The sequence below is a fragment of the Phalacrocorax aristotelis genome, chromosome 4, assembly GCF_949628215.1.
Source record: "Phalacrocorax aristotelis chromosome 4, bGulAri2.1, whole genome shotgun sequence".
Lineage (NCBI taxonomy): Eukaryota > Metazoa > Chordata > Aves > Suliformes > Phalacrocoracidae > Phalacrocorax > Phalacrocorax aristotelis.
In genome coordinates this window covers 47,555,921-47,569,831 of record NC_134279.1, presented here as the reverse complement: position 1 = coordinate 47,569,831, position 13,911 = coordinate 47,555,921, and the positions used below count along the sequence as shown (strand labels likewise).

The 13,911-nt window shown below is 39.6% G+C and overlaps 1 protein-coding gene across 3 annotated transcripts; it reads left to right on the top strand.

Moving 5' to 3' along the window:
• The first annotated feature begins 188 nt into the window (after positions 1 to 188).
• Positions 189 to 7,901, top strand: RWDD4 (RWD domain containing 4). 3 transcript variants are annotated; one of them, XM_075091205.1, is made up of 8 exons: positions 232 to 386; positions 716 to 796; positions 3,278 to 3,387; positions 3,498 to 3,642; positions 4,424 to 4,538; positions 5,504 to 5,553; positions 5,719 to 5,721; positions 6,860 to 7,901. In XM_075091205.1, exons 1-8 carry the CDS (start codon positions 363 to 365, stop codon positions 6,890 to 6,892), a joined length of 561 nt encoding a protein of 186 aa, XP_074947306.1. In that variant the 5' UTR covers positions 232 to 362; the 3' UTR covers positions 6,893 to 7,901. The 3 variants fall into 3 exon arrangements, with proteins under 3 accessions (XP_074947305.1, XP_074947307.1, XP_074947306.1); XM_075091204.1 differs by lacking the exon at positions 5,719 to 5,721 and having other exon boundaries at positions 189 to 386; XM_075091206.1 differs by lacking the exon at positions 6,860 to 7,901 and having other exon boundaries at positions 197 to 386; positions 5,719 to 6,604.
• The last annotated feature ends 6,010 nt before the right edge of the window (positions 7,902 to 13,911 follow it).

Below are 13,911 nucleotides of genomic sequence, written 5' to 3'. Positions count from 1 at the left end.
GCCCCGCCCTACCGCCCTGCCAGTCAGGGAGCGCCTGCGCGGGTACGTCACTAGCGAAGGAGCCAGTTAGCTAAAGAAGGAAGAGAGGGCAAGACGAGTGGAGCCGACCAATGAAAAGGCTGGGAAGAGGTGGTGACGGGAGGAGAGGACCAATAGCAGCGAGCGACCGGGTGACCCGCTCTGCCCTGTGGGGGGGTGTGTCCGCCGGGCGGGGCCGCTCGAACCTGCCCGTGGGAGAGCGGCGGGGCCGCACCGCCCCAGCGAGGCCCGCCCAGCCCCGGCGGCGGCGGCGGCGGCGAGGGGACGGGAAGGGACCGGGGGGGGGCGGGTCTCGGCGCGCCGCCTCCCCCGCAGCGCCCGCCATGGCGGCCAACGAGGACCAGGAGGTGAGGGGCGGGGAGGCCGTGAGGCGCCGCCGCCGCCGCTGCCTGAGGGGGAGCCGACCTGGGAGACTTCCCCCGCACTGGCCCCGGGGCCCTGAGGGAGCCCCGCGCCTGGGGAGAAGGGCCGGGAGGAGGGGCGGCGCGGGTGGCGGGGAGCGGGAGGGAAGAGCCGGCCGCTGGGTAGGCGGGGAGGGGGTGCGGGGGGCCGGGGGAGGGCACGAAAGCGGCGGGGCCGCGCACAGCTTCGCAAAGCAGCCGCCGTGGGGTGCCAGCTTCGTGTTCGGGCCGAAATCGGTAACACACACACACCCCTTCTGTGCTCTGTGCCGCAGATGGAGCTGGAAGCGCTGCGCTCTATCTACGAGGGAGACGCGTGCTTCAGGGAGCTTAGCCCGGTTTCCTTCCAGTACAGGGTAAGGCGAGGTGAAGGACTGCAAGTCGCTGCAGCGCGGGTTTCACCTTGAAGTTACTCTGCTGCGTTGGAGTTGGCGTAGCAGGGCTTGTCGAAAACGAATGGGCCCTCGGTGGGCAGTAAAGGGTAGATCCGTAGGTGGTTGTTTCAGGATCTGTGGTACGGTAACGGTTGATGGCACAACGTGTAGTATTGAGGATCCTGCTCCCAGCACGGGTTTATTATCCCTTAGCTAAGCATCCTGCTCACATGCATAGGTACTGCGTAGCTAGAACTGTCAGACTGGCTGAAGGCAACACTGTGCTGAGTAGTACTTAAACTAGCTGGTCAGAAGTGTCATTTACAGAGACATTTATATGTAAAGCTCTGAACCTTCCCTGTTCCTCAGTTACAAGGTTCTAGTCTCTCATCCAGAGGTAGTTGACATGCCTCGTCTACCTACTAAAGAGAAAATCCACAAAATGCTTTGACCATGTGTACTGATTTGATCTGCTCAGGAGAGATATACAGAGAGTGGTGAGCTTGAGACATGCAGTCAGATTCTGGCATGAAATTCTTGCCAGCTTTCTCAAATTTAAAGACCTGGAAGTTATTCTGGGCATGGACTGAGGCAGGTCTTTGGATGGCCAGAGAACTTTACTGATGAAAACTTAGGCGCTCATGGGACAGAAGGAAGACTTCTGAAAATGCCATATCCTTGTAGTGGGTAGGAGGCATTTAAAAGAACCTTTTTATGACTTCTCAAGTAACTTCAGAATAACATCAGTAATTGTAATGAGATACGTAAGTCAATTTAATTAACAGAACTTGAATCCTATCCATGTACATGCAGCCTTCCTTCACTGACAGGACCATTATTAGTAAATTTAATTTCCTCAATAGAGCAAATGTGACATGCCTACAAGTCTACAATGTATCATTCTACATTTTAGTAGCTTTGGTAGTTGCTAATTTTTATTAGACAAAAAATAATTGTCAAAAGTTAGAACTCATTTTAAATACTGTAAAACTTAGTGTCAGACAAAGGCAATTATGCATCCTTCCCATGAAAAAGAATTTGTATTCTGAGAAGGCATATTGCAAGCAAGTGCATGAGAAGGTCAAAAGAATTAGTATGCTGTTCTTCTGAGCCTCATTTGTCTTGCACGTGTCTCACATACAAAACTCAGCTGTTCTGTAATCAAGTACGGCTACCCAATTTTTAGGCTGCACTGGCAAGGGAGAGCATGGTCACACAGCTTTCTGTATGGATTTGCTCAGCGCCAGACAGTGCTTCCCTGAGAGAAGAGCTCTGTAAACTGTACCACCAGTTCTCTTCTTGGCAGTGGTGGGAACTGGCCTGCAACAGTATAGATGATGTCTTGATAAATGTTGCAGATTCCTGATTTATTTATTTACTTATTTATTATTTATTTATTTCACCTGTAAGACAGATGGTTCTGAATGTCAGTTAGTCTACTCTGCTGAAATAGACACTGTAACTAAAAAAGCACCAACTTTTTTTCTTTTTGTTGGTTTCTTTTTTTTATTATTATTTTTGAGCTATGGTAGCTTTACCTTGATTAGAACTTTTTTTTCTGGCTATGCTTCGTTCTACATAATTTGATGAAGCCAGATTTTGCCTATTCTAAAATGAGGGAAATAAGGGAGAATTTTTGGGTGGTTTTGGAACACGGCTTTAACCAACTTTGTTGCACTAGTGTTCCAAATCCTTGTGTGAAACAGTTATTTCTGTTTGTATAGTACACCTTTGGGAGCTCCTGTACTAGTTTTAAATTTTAAAAATTATTTGTTTTTTACATCATTTAACATTATTGTAAGGGTTGTATATGTAATTTGGGTTCACTGAATTGGATTGGTGTGCATGATTATTTATATTAAAGTGTGCCTTTTTCTCATATTACGATTTTTTAATCCAGTCTCATTCTACTGACTTCTTAAGTCTGTTACTATTCATTCTTTCTTGTAGTGAAATAAAATACCTGTAGGGATGTGAGATGTAAATATTTAAATTCTTATCTATAATTTTTGCTATCTTGGGTCACTAGTTTATCGTCATCTTTATTTCAATGCTGTCTTGTGGTTTGTTTTCATGTTACTCTGAGCTTGGATGCTGGGGGATGATGGGGGGGAAGAAGGCTTCATCTTCTCTGTTCTCATGTATGTTTGTATAATATTTGGCTTGCACATGCTACAAAGTAGCTTTTAAAACCAAGTGATTAAAAAAAACATAAGGAGAGCTTTCAGTGTTTCTGCTGCCTTTCCTAGGATGAAAACTGCAGGGTAGACATTAATATTGATGTCATAAATTTGATACTTTTTCTAGAGAACAGCTTTATTTTCTGACTGATAACTTGATGAAAATAGTTATCTTAAGGAATTTGGATAGTCTTAAAGAAGTGAAAGACTTGCATATTGTCATTGTAATCCTTAATAAGTGACTGGAAACTGTTGATTTATAAAGTTTTTATTTTCCCTTCAGATAGGTGAAAGTGGAGATCCCAAAGCCTTTCTAATAGAGGTTTCTTGGCCAGAAACATATCCGCAAACAGCACCAGTCATATCGATGGATGCTTTCTTCAACAATACAATGTAAGTATTAATGAGAGCTTTGCTTCCTACCCTGGTATGTGAGGGCTTTTCGGCTGACAAGCTTTTCTTCATCTGTCTAGATTATAGTTGAATTTTATGGTTTCTTTTAGATCTGCAGCTATTAAACAAAGTATATTGGATAAGTTAATGGTAGAAGTTGAAGCGAATCTTGGAACTGCTATGACATACACACTTTTTGAATATGCCAAAGATAATAAAGAATTGTTCATGGAAAATCAGCCTGTTAACACTGTGGTAAGTAGATAAATTCAGATTTTAATCTCTTGCTTTGAAAACTGCTAAAAATGGTGATTACAATTCCAAATACTTCATAGCTCTGTCTTCACGTTCTTAATCAGTCAGTATATTGGGTATGCACATGTTAGTGGCTAAACAGTGACACACAGAGCATGGTGTCACAATGCTCTGAGGTCTTAATTGTTATATTTAATTGTTATTTTGCTGTTACACCAAAATGTTTGTGGGCTACAGTTCTGTCCCACGGAGTAGCATAGAAATGGAGACGTGGAGCAGAAGCAAAACTACAGAGAGCTGAAATGGAGATCAAAGGCGTCTGTTTGGCAGTGGGGGCAAATTACTGCAACCTTCCTGGGATGCAATGGATTGCATAAGTGCACCTCCAGGGTCTTGAATGAGTCAGGCTGGGTCTGTTTGTGGCTTCTGTGTTGTGTAAGGACTTCATTGGCCATTGTGGTGCTGCAGATTCGCTTTGAGGAAGAAGGAATGGTTCCCATGTTTGGGAAGCCTGAATCCCTTCAGACTAAATCACTCTCTATGATTAAATTTAAAAAGTGTAAGAGGGTGCCCTTTGCAAATCTGAAAGGCAATAATTCCAAACCCCAGCACATGGTTCTTAAAAATGCAGTCATGATTATATGTTGATTAAAAGCTGCAGACTGCTGACAGCATTTCTTCTTTCTGACAGTCAAGATAATTCAGTATGCCAGGTTCAGGAATCACACACATCTGTGGTACTAATATGCAAAATATTAACAACCACTTTTATCCTCCTCAGACTTCAGTAAGCAATAGTATTGCAATTGGAACTCCTGATGTACCAGCAAGTAAGAAAAAAGACAAAAAGGAGCAGTTATCCAAAACCCAGAAACGAAAACTAGCTGATAAAACAGGTTTGTTCACTATAATATTGTTTCACTGTTTCAATGTTTCAGTGACATCTTGCTAGAGTCAGAATCAGTATTCATTTGTTTATAAGATTAACTACTTTAAGTCTGTGGTCTCTGTTTTGCTTGTTTTAGATTAATTATTCTTGCCTGAGATATTAGTTCTGGTCAAAGCAACTTTCTATAGAGTAGGGATTCCAAGATGTCATTGGTTTTGTTTTATTTTTTTATTTCATTTTGTGACCAAAGTGAAAATTTCAAAAAAATCCATGTGGGAGGAGAGAATTTGGGACTTCTAAAAATTCACTTTCAACAAAAGACATGGTTTGTTGATGGGCCCTTGTAAATAACTCACATTATTAAAAATGTAATTTCTAAATTAAAGTATTTGTTTTGGAACCCAAAATAAAATATTTGATTTAGTTTGTATCCTCAAACAGAGGTGCTTCTGCAGATACTTTATGCTTTCAATGAAATGGCAGGGTTTTGATTGAAAAGCGTTCAATATTTCAGCTAATCCTGCTGATGACTTTTATGTGTTCAAACTTAATTTTTAATAATGATCTAGATAATACTATCCTATTGCAGCAATAAATTGTACCCTGTGATAGCAATTTCTACGTATAATCTACCTAACTTAATATATAATTGGCATATTAAATGTTGGTCATATAAAGGAAAAGTGGTGTAAAATTTTGTTCTTTGACAAAATGCATCATTGCTGGTCATCCCAGCTCATGTTGGAGTTGCCTTCTAAACTAAATATCCGACGGACTGAAGTGTTTTTATTTAAACAAAATTACTTTGAAGAACAGGATATGTTTAAGACATTAATATCTGTTTTTGTCCTCATGGTTTTGTTGTGGAGAAATGAAGGTTTTTGAATCTTTAGAATTTTGTATGTTGATTTTAAACGAGGTGAAGGTTCCCCTTAGCTTGTGTGTTGAAAATAAAAGCTTCTTATTCTGCAGATAACAAAGGGGAGCTTCCACGAGGATGGAACTGGGTGGACGTAATTAAGGTAACATGGCTGTATTACGTGCAGTATTATGAAAATACTGCATATGTATATTAAAAGTATTGTACTTACTTCTGAAGAAAACTAATCTGATTTTTTTTCTTGCCTTTCTACCTAACTTTTTTTGGATTTGACTGTGGTGTCTGATTCATTTTGATATGCATCCAGCATGTAAGTATTTTCAAGTTATCTTTTTTTAACGTTAAAAAGATTTGCAAGAAATAGTAAGAACTGTTGCTCATTTTGGATTCTAATTTACATATTTCTCAAATGCTTTAAAATGCTTAGTTATTCTGAATATTAGTGTCAGAAGGACTTTGATTCCTCTTTGAACGTTGTTGGTGTAGTATTTCTTCTTTATTTATTGAGCAGTTAAATTTTAATTTTATGATGAGAGAGCTTTGCTAGCCAAATGCACTGCAAATACTCTGTGTCCATATGGCAACAAGATGTAAAATAAAGTCAGTGGTGCTGCCAGGTTCTGGAGGGCAATGGATAAGTAGAAAAAGGGAGCTGTCCCAAGTGGGAGCGCCTTGCTGTCTCCTACAAGCCTGAGCATTCTCTGCCACAACTCCACCAGTAAATAATTCTTTTCTACTTGCTCCCTCAAGATTGATTTCTTCCACCCTCTTGTCTTTGCTGATTCAGTGGAAATCAGTATAGCTGCTTGACAATTTTGAAAGCAAACTATTTTATTTTTCGCAACTATAAGTAATTCTTGGTGTAAGATGTGACACCAGTTCTAACTGTTAAATAAGAGCAAGTAAGCAATGATGGTGGTTTTGGGCAGAGTCCTTCTGAGTTAAAAGTAGGTATTTGTAGTAGATGTCTTGGATTCTAGGTAGATTTTCCTGATAGATGTACTACATTAAATAATTATAAGCTTAGCTTTTAAAAAGAGAGAAATAGTAAGTTAACGGCTCTTTTTGTATTGTGTAAATTTCTATATGTGAATTCTCTCAGATGTGTGGAGATACTTCTTTCATTGCTTCATCTTTTTTATTTTGGAGAGCTGGTGATGGAGTCTTCAAATTAAATAGAAGGAGTATCCTGAGGTTTTTCTGGGGTTTTGTGGTGGTGTTTTTTTAAATGAACTTTCACTTTCAGGAAGTAAGCTTATTCAGTGTTTAAGCTTAAGAAATAATTTTTAATGCTTTTCAGTCTCTTGGTACAGTAGCACTGTCAGTCTGTATTATTAACTAAATATACCTGTGTTCTGTGTAAGATGGAGCTAATGTTGTTCTTGTTTCCCAATAAATGGAATAGCAGTCTAAACTTTGAATACTTTCTTTTTGTGTCTCTCTTATAGTTAAGCAAAACTGGTTCTAAAGATGATGAATAAAGGACTTTGGTACAAGGAAACTCCACCCTTTAATACAGTGCAATTTTGGGTCACCATCTTTCTCTTAATAACTTTCGTATTTGTTGAAGTAAACATTTTATAAAGCTCAATTTCCTAACTCACAAACCTAGTCACACAAGTTTATCTAGAGACTGTGTAGTCTTCTTGAGGGGGGAAAAAAACCCAACAAACTTGCCTTAAACAAAGGTTAGAATGTGACAAAGGATACAGAGAGCCAACACGGTGACGTGAATAGTGCTATATGCAGTGTTTATTAATTTATATTTTACTCTGTAGTAAAATCCTGTTATAGTGAACCCAATGATACTGTAAACATTTCCTGATGTTCTTATTCCAATTGAAGAAAAAAAGCACTATAACAGTGATTGGTCACTTGAGAGCATAATTCAAAATAAATTATTCCATGGAAACAAGACCTTTGTCATTTGTTTATCTAATATGAATGTAGAAGGAGAACATAAAAACTGTTACATTGCAATACAAACTAGAGCTTGTGGTCCTGTTTTCACTAGTTACTGGCAGAAGAAGTAAATACTAGCGAAAGCAAGGCCAAATATTGTAGTCTGCTCAAAAATGAGTGGTTACAGTAGGAGTATGTCTTCTTTATTCTCTGCAGTATCCATCTGTTAGTCTTTCTCCAGTGTGCATCTTTACAGAAGGCTGGGTATCTGAAGGGAGGGAAAAGTGCTTTCTTGCACATGTCTCAATGAGTTGAGATTATGTAGTTCTTTCATTGGAGAAATGGGCATTCCCTGGAGGACTTTGCTGACTGAGTGGTGGGACAGTGGGAAGAAGTCAGCATTCTGCCATTCTGTCAAACGTGTTGGGAGAACTCCTCTTTTTTTTTTTTTTTTTTTTCCTAATCTGCTCTCTTGTATCAGAAAGAGAAGTCTTCTATATGGATGGTTACTGAATACAAGATGCCTTAATGTCCTTTATTATTTTTGTTTGTTTTGAGATGAACTTTAATAAATGCCTATTTATCTGCTGTGGTATGCGTTTATTTTTTTAAAATTGTGTATTGCCTACTGCATTTCTAGGGCCAAGGGTGAGTTTGCAAAGGATTTTCTATTACAAGGAAAGCATTCTTAAAAATTGGTGGACGAATTATATCTTCCCTTTTTTGGTATATGCTTACATGTTCTTCAGGATGGCAGTGTTTGTTGTTAATCTGAGGGTCAGTCATCCCACTGAAAGTCATAGGAGAATATCCATCATGTTCAGTACACACAGCAAGGCCAGTGTCTCTTTAAAAGAGTGCACTGCACTTTGGCGAGGGAGATGTTAGAGGGGCAGGCTGGATGCTCTCTGGTCAGTGGTGCTAAGAGCCTTTGTAGCCAATAGAGGATAGTTTGTGTGACTGTCATATTAGGACTTCAGTTGATGGAGTGGAACTGTTTATGCTACTGTCTGTGCCAAGAGAGCTTATAAGCAACATACATTAATATACTTGTCTTACATTCTCTTAAATTATTTTTGTTTTACCAAAGGATACACTAAATATATTGCAAAACTACTGCTTGTCTTCAGATATCTATAGATAGATATATATAAAGAAAATAAGTTACATGAAATGTTGTGAGTGCAGGTGAAGGAAAAAAATTAATTTGTTCTGTGGTTTTCACTCTTCAGAGAGACCTGAAAGAAATACTGTCTGTACTGCTGTTGTCCAATAAGAAGCTGTAGTTGTTACTGAAACACTGGAGTTACAATGGGTAAATGGATGTGCTTCCTCAATAAGGAAAATACTATTAATTCTTAACGAATTCTTAATTTCAGAAAGTCGTGATTTCTTTTTGCACTCAACTCTCATTGAGTAAAAGCTGATAAAGTAAACAAGGTAGGACTTTTTCCAAATGATGCAATCTTGCCTTTGACATAAACCAGAGGCTCATGGCTACAATCTGACCATGAGTGTCTGGCAGGGAGTAACACTGCACGGGAAAGTTGCTCTGGTAGTACACGGTAAGCCTGTAACAGGGCAGGGCATTTCGCTTTAGTCCCTGCTGGCGTCAGAATGTGCAGGACCTTTTCTATTTACAACACCTCTAAGGGGAATTGATCTGTCTTCGCTAGTATCCTTGGTGTATAAATCAAGTTGACATGACGATTTATCTGAATAGGTTAGTTAGGGAGGGTGGGTGAAGGACAAAAAAGAACCACATCTCTTGCTTTTATAGTGTTACTCTGTGTAACGTCAAACTTGTTAACCTTGTGAAATGCCTGATTTTTCAGCTCCTAGTCTGCCTATAAAGCACACATTCTTGTGAAGATATCCAAGCCATCTCCTCTGGTTCTGTTAGTAAACATGTTTTCTTGGAAGTCTACTTTGAAGGGAAATATTTTGCATTGGGAATTTTTGTATCGGTTCTTTGCTTCTGTGTAAATTTTGAAAGGTAATTTGTGTTGTTAAAACATTTCCTTATATGACGTGGTGGTTGGAACAAGGTCATTTCAAGAATCTAGGTACTTGATGTAAAGGAGAGGCCTAAGCACTGGCAACTGAGGGGAGGGAAAATGTAGTGATTCTTCTCAAGAAAGGCACAACTGTAAGTAGAGAATCATGATTACTGAGGGAATTCCAAACACTGTTGAAAAATACACCACCACCACCACCTATTTTAGGTAAAAAGCCACTGGCAGTGGAAAAATGGTGGTTTGTGCTTTATTTCAGTCAGGCAAGTCTCTTGATTGTAGGGCTATGCCACCTATTTAAATCCATGGGTTTTGCAGTAAAGCTTTTGTTGGCCTGAAAGGACAAGTGTCAAGATTAGTAACAGTAAAATGAAAGTAGCAAATGTCCAAAATACAGGATGATTAAAAAGAAATTTGTCAGTTTACAAAATCTTCCATACTGCATGGATAGTGATTGCCTTACTGAAGCACTGGTTGAAAGGGCTTTTTTGCAAAAACACTTTTTATCTATGGTGTTGTTGCAGGAACCACCAGCTTACTTTTTTCCCTTTTTCAAATTTCGCTCTGAGAATCTCTCCTTGGGACAAATTTGGTGCAGAAAATTGAGGTAGCGATATGAATGCTTAAATGAAGTTTAGGGTTTTTAACTGAAATTTAACTTAAAATATTTTTTCTCTTCAGTCTTTTAGTACATATTTGAATTGGTTAATATTCCTATTGCCGTTGAAAGTTAATTAAATTTAAGCTATGCATTCTTTTTTGCAAAACTTTTCTCAGCAGGCTATCATTTTGTGGTTTGCTTGCCGTTAAGGAGGGGGGATTCTCTCTCTCCTCCCGCCCACCCCCCCCGCCTTTTTTCCCCCCTCTGTCAGTCCCTATGGCACCCTGGAGCACATCACTAGGCAGTGCACTTTTCAGCCTCAGTTTACAGGAGCTGTCAGCATAGGATGTATGCAGCTTTTGCTGTAAAATGATTTGGTATCTCTGAAATACAGTGACCTCTTCTCCAAAAACTGTCCAGCTCTTTCTGTTGTTGGCAAAGGTATTTGAAGAATACGAAAAAAAAATATGGCAGGGGCACAAGAACTGTCACTATCACACTGGTATTTTTATACTTTATTCCAGATGAAACTTCAAAGAAGTCTTTAGTTGTATTTACATGATGTTAAATACAAGTTCATGCAGTGCTGTTAGTACCAAGATCAAAGATGCTCCATTGCTCTGTAATATATGGAATCCCAGGGAATAATGCAGACTACCTTTAAGCACATTGGGTGGAGGGGTGTCAGCAGTGATTGATCTGCAGCGTGTAGCTAGCATATCCTGCTTGCCCCCTTGGTCAGCTCAGCATGGCTGACACTGAAATCAAGGCTGCTAATGTTTGCAGTACTGCTACAACTGGTTGTATGTGGGATGGATAAGTGAAGCATGCCCAACCGATGAGCAGTTAGGTTTTGGTGAGCAAAAGAACAGTAGGAAAAAAGCCAGCATTTCTTCATATAGGTCCTTTGGTGGAAGTGCAAACAAAGGGAGACTGTACTCCCTTCATCTGAGACAATACAAGTGGTTTTGCATTATACGGTGAACTTTGTGCTGTGAAAATCATTGAACTGGTCTTAACCAGAAAGAGTTCCCCTTTGGAAATGGTTTTCTTCAACTATGTTTCGTGGCCTATAGTACAGCACCTAAGCACTTGTAGTTAACAGCAGAATGAAGAGGGGAGGAAATGTTCATTCAACAGAGAAAATACCACAAGTGTGAGAATTCTGGGAGGATTGGAGGAGGAAGTAGAGGAGGGAAAACATGCTCGTACGCAAAACTAAAAGAGCATAGGGGTTAAATCTTCATTGCTGCAGGAGAATACCACAAAACAAAAGCTAAGCTTATGGTTGCAGAGTTATGAATTCTGGCATGAGGTTGGGTTATGGTAAGAGACGAGGACTGTAGATTTTCTTTTGTCACTGTCACCTATTCTTTCACCAACATGGATCTGGCTTCATCTCAAAATGCGGCTGTTCCATGGTTGTGAGAAGGATTTCTATTTGTCTGACTGTTATGCTTCCAGTTACTTTCTTTCTGAGCCCATGGAAGCAACCTCTGAAAGTCTGGTGTACTCTCAGAAATAAGACAAAACATACTGACTAGGCACTGGAAAATCATGTTAGAATATTTGACGTGGGCGAAAGAAAGAATTAAGTGGTTCTCCTCTCCTTCATTCAGAGCAAAGTGGGGAGTGACTCCAAATGGTGGAATTACACAGGATGTATGAGAATCTATATTGACACACTGGTGTCCATGTCAGGCTGAAAGTTTGTCCATCTAGTTTAAAGTGTTACAAAACTATCCCTTGCTACTGTGTCTGAGCATTCTTGCCTGTGGTTCCTACAATAGTCTGTGTTGTAAGTATTCGTATTTACAATACAGCAGAAATTTGAAAACTCTTACTGTGATTGCCTACTGCAAGTTGCTTTTGTTGTGAGATGGGATAAGGTCACAGCAATGAGAGAGAAAGCCAGGCTATAACTACACAGCCTTACTGGAGAGGAACTTGGGTGTGTGGGTGTCTCTGAGACCATAATTACTTCCACAGTATCTTTGTTACTGGTAATGACTAGTGAAAGGGGAAAGTCAGTCTAGGATGAGTTTGGAAGATGTCATTCAAGAAAAGATAATCGTTGCCTTCTCAAACAATTATCTGTTACAGTGTCACTGAGAGGTGATAAACATAGTCTTGCATGGAGTCACTCTTCAGAGCAGGACCTTACTTTAAATCAAGTGTCTCTGTCAGTAATGCATTTTATGATTTCCTGCAGGGAAAACAAACATGAAGAAAGCATTACTATCGAAAGAGCTTCTCTCTGCACCGTAGGGAACCATTTAACCTCTACTTCTAGAGAAAACTGGCTCAACTGACCTTGAAGAGAGATATTTTATAACAGTGCAGGGAAAATGTAGCAGCCCATTGATAAAGAGTACATAGCCTCTATAGACTGTTAACAAATTTGCACAGCATTATCAGGTTTATATTCTTCTCTGAAGATCAGCGCTAGAGTATTACCAGGTTTTAGTTAACTGGCATACAGCATGATTATGATTTCCGCCCCCCTCCATGCCATATGTCTTCAGATGATAGAAGTACAGTATGTAATATAGAAATTTATTTCCTAGATTAAAATAGTGCTAAAGTTACAAATCCACTCAAAGGAAGGAAATCAGCCTTACTCAGAAGTAAGGATTTGCCAAAATTAAAGCTGTCTATGTGATTTTTCCTTCTGTGACTACATGTTCTTTGGATTTTGTTTGTGGGTTTTTTTTTTCCCCCTGGTAGTGTCCAAGCAGATATGTAGTGCTTTGCTTCCTAGTGTCCCTGTTAGTAGGAAAGCAGTGCAAAAACCTGAGTTTTACTATGCTCCTAAATCTGAAAAGAGAAGACAGTTTTCACTTTGTAGAAGTAAATAAAGTAACAGAACTGTCCCTGGAGCAAAGTGGACATTTGAAACAGGATGACCAGGTAGAGAGGCAAATTAGTTTGCTGTAATAAAACTGACTGGATCTGAGTGGCTGTTAAAGTGCCTGTTTCAGAGTCTGTCTCCATGCAGTGGGTCTGTGACATACAATGCTTATGGATAATTTTAGGTTGACTATATAGCTACAGTCCATGTGATTAAGCACTGCTTTCAATAAATTTGTGTTACAGAAGTCAGTGCAGATTCTACTCCATTGTTGATAAGCTCTAGTTCCATCCTTTTTCATTTGATGGAAGGAGAGGAGATGTGCTGCTTACTTCTCTGGGACAAAAGAAATCCATGTTTGCTATTAACAAAGGCTACATGGGCTTGGTTAACAGCCATTACAATCAGTCTGAAAGAGTTAAAAATGTGAAGTTCTACAAGATAATTGTAGTAGCTTATATGAATGTGGATCCACTACTTTTGTGTATTTCTTTCTTTGGTAACATTTGATTGTGATGTTTAAAATGCTTTGAGTACCAGCAGATATATTAGTTTGTTAGCTAGTGTGTGCATGTGTCCAGTAACGGTTCAGTCAGATGAGTTCAAGAGCAGTTACCTTGTCTTTTCTAATTTCATTGGCATGATGGGAGTTCTCTAACTCTTTAACATTGCATACCTACAGGTAATATCCCTCTCCTGGTTTTCTTCCCAGCATGGGCAAAAACTGGTACTCAGCATCACTGTGCATTTCCTTTGTAGCTTCTATATAGAAAGGTATATTGTGTGTGGGAGGAAGAAAAAAATTAATATAAACTACTGGCTGGTACTGATGCCTCACCCTTGGGACTGATTAAGATAATCTGTGTCACACTGCATATAATATAATGCACAAGCTACAATATGTCTCCTCCTGATTTATTTTCTCCTTTTTAAAACTTATATACTTAAGGCCTCTACTACAACCTCTGGCTGGTAAAGATTGGGTAGAATGTCTTTGTGATCATCACAGTAATATTTATTTTGCAGACACAAGCCCTACTCTGTTAGATGCTGTATCAGTGAAGTCAAAGGAAGCAGGGGTAGTCAGTGTCTTGCAGGATCAGGAAATGGGGAAGAAACATATTCTATGAG

Bases quoted from the DNA above. Each gene is read 5' to 3' on its own strand.
- RWDD4 (XM_075091206.1), top strand. From the start codon at position 363: ATGGCGGCCAACGAGGACCAGGAG. The intron at 3,643-4,423 runs GTAAGTAGATAA...TATCCTCCTCAG, and splicing joins ATCAGCCTGTTAACACTGTG to ACTTCAGTAAGCAATAGTAT. The intron at 4,539-5,503 runs GTTTGTTCACTA...CTTATTCTGCAG, and splicing joins AAAACTAGCTGATAAAACAG to ATAACAAAGGGGAGCTTCCA.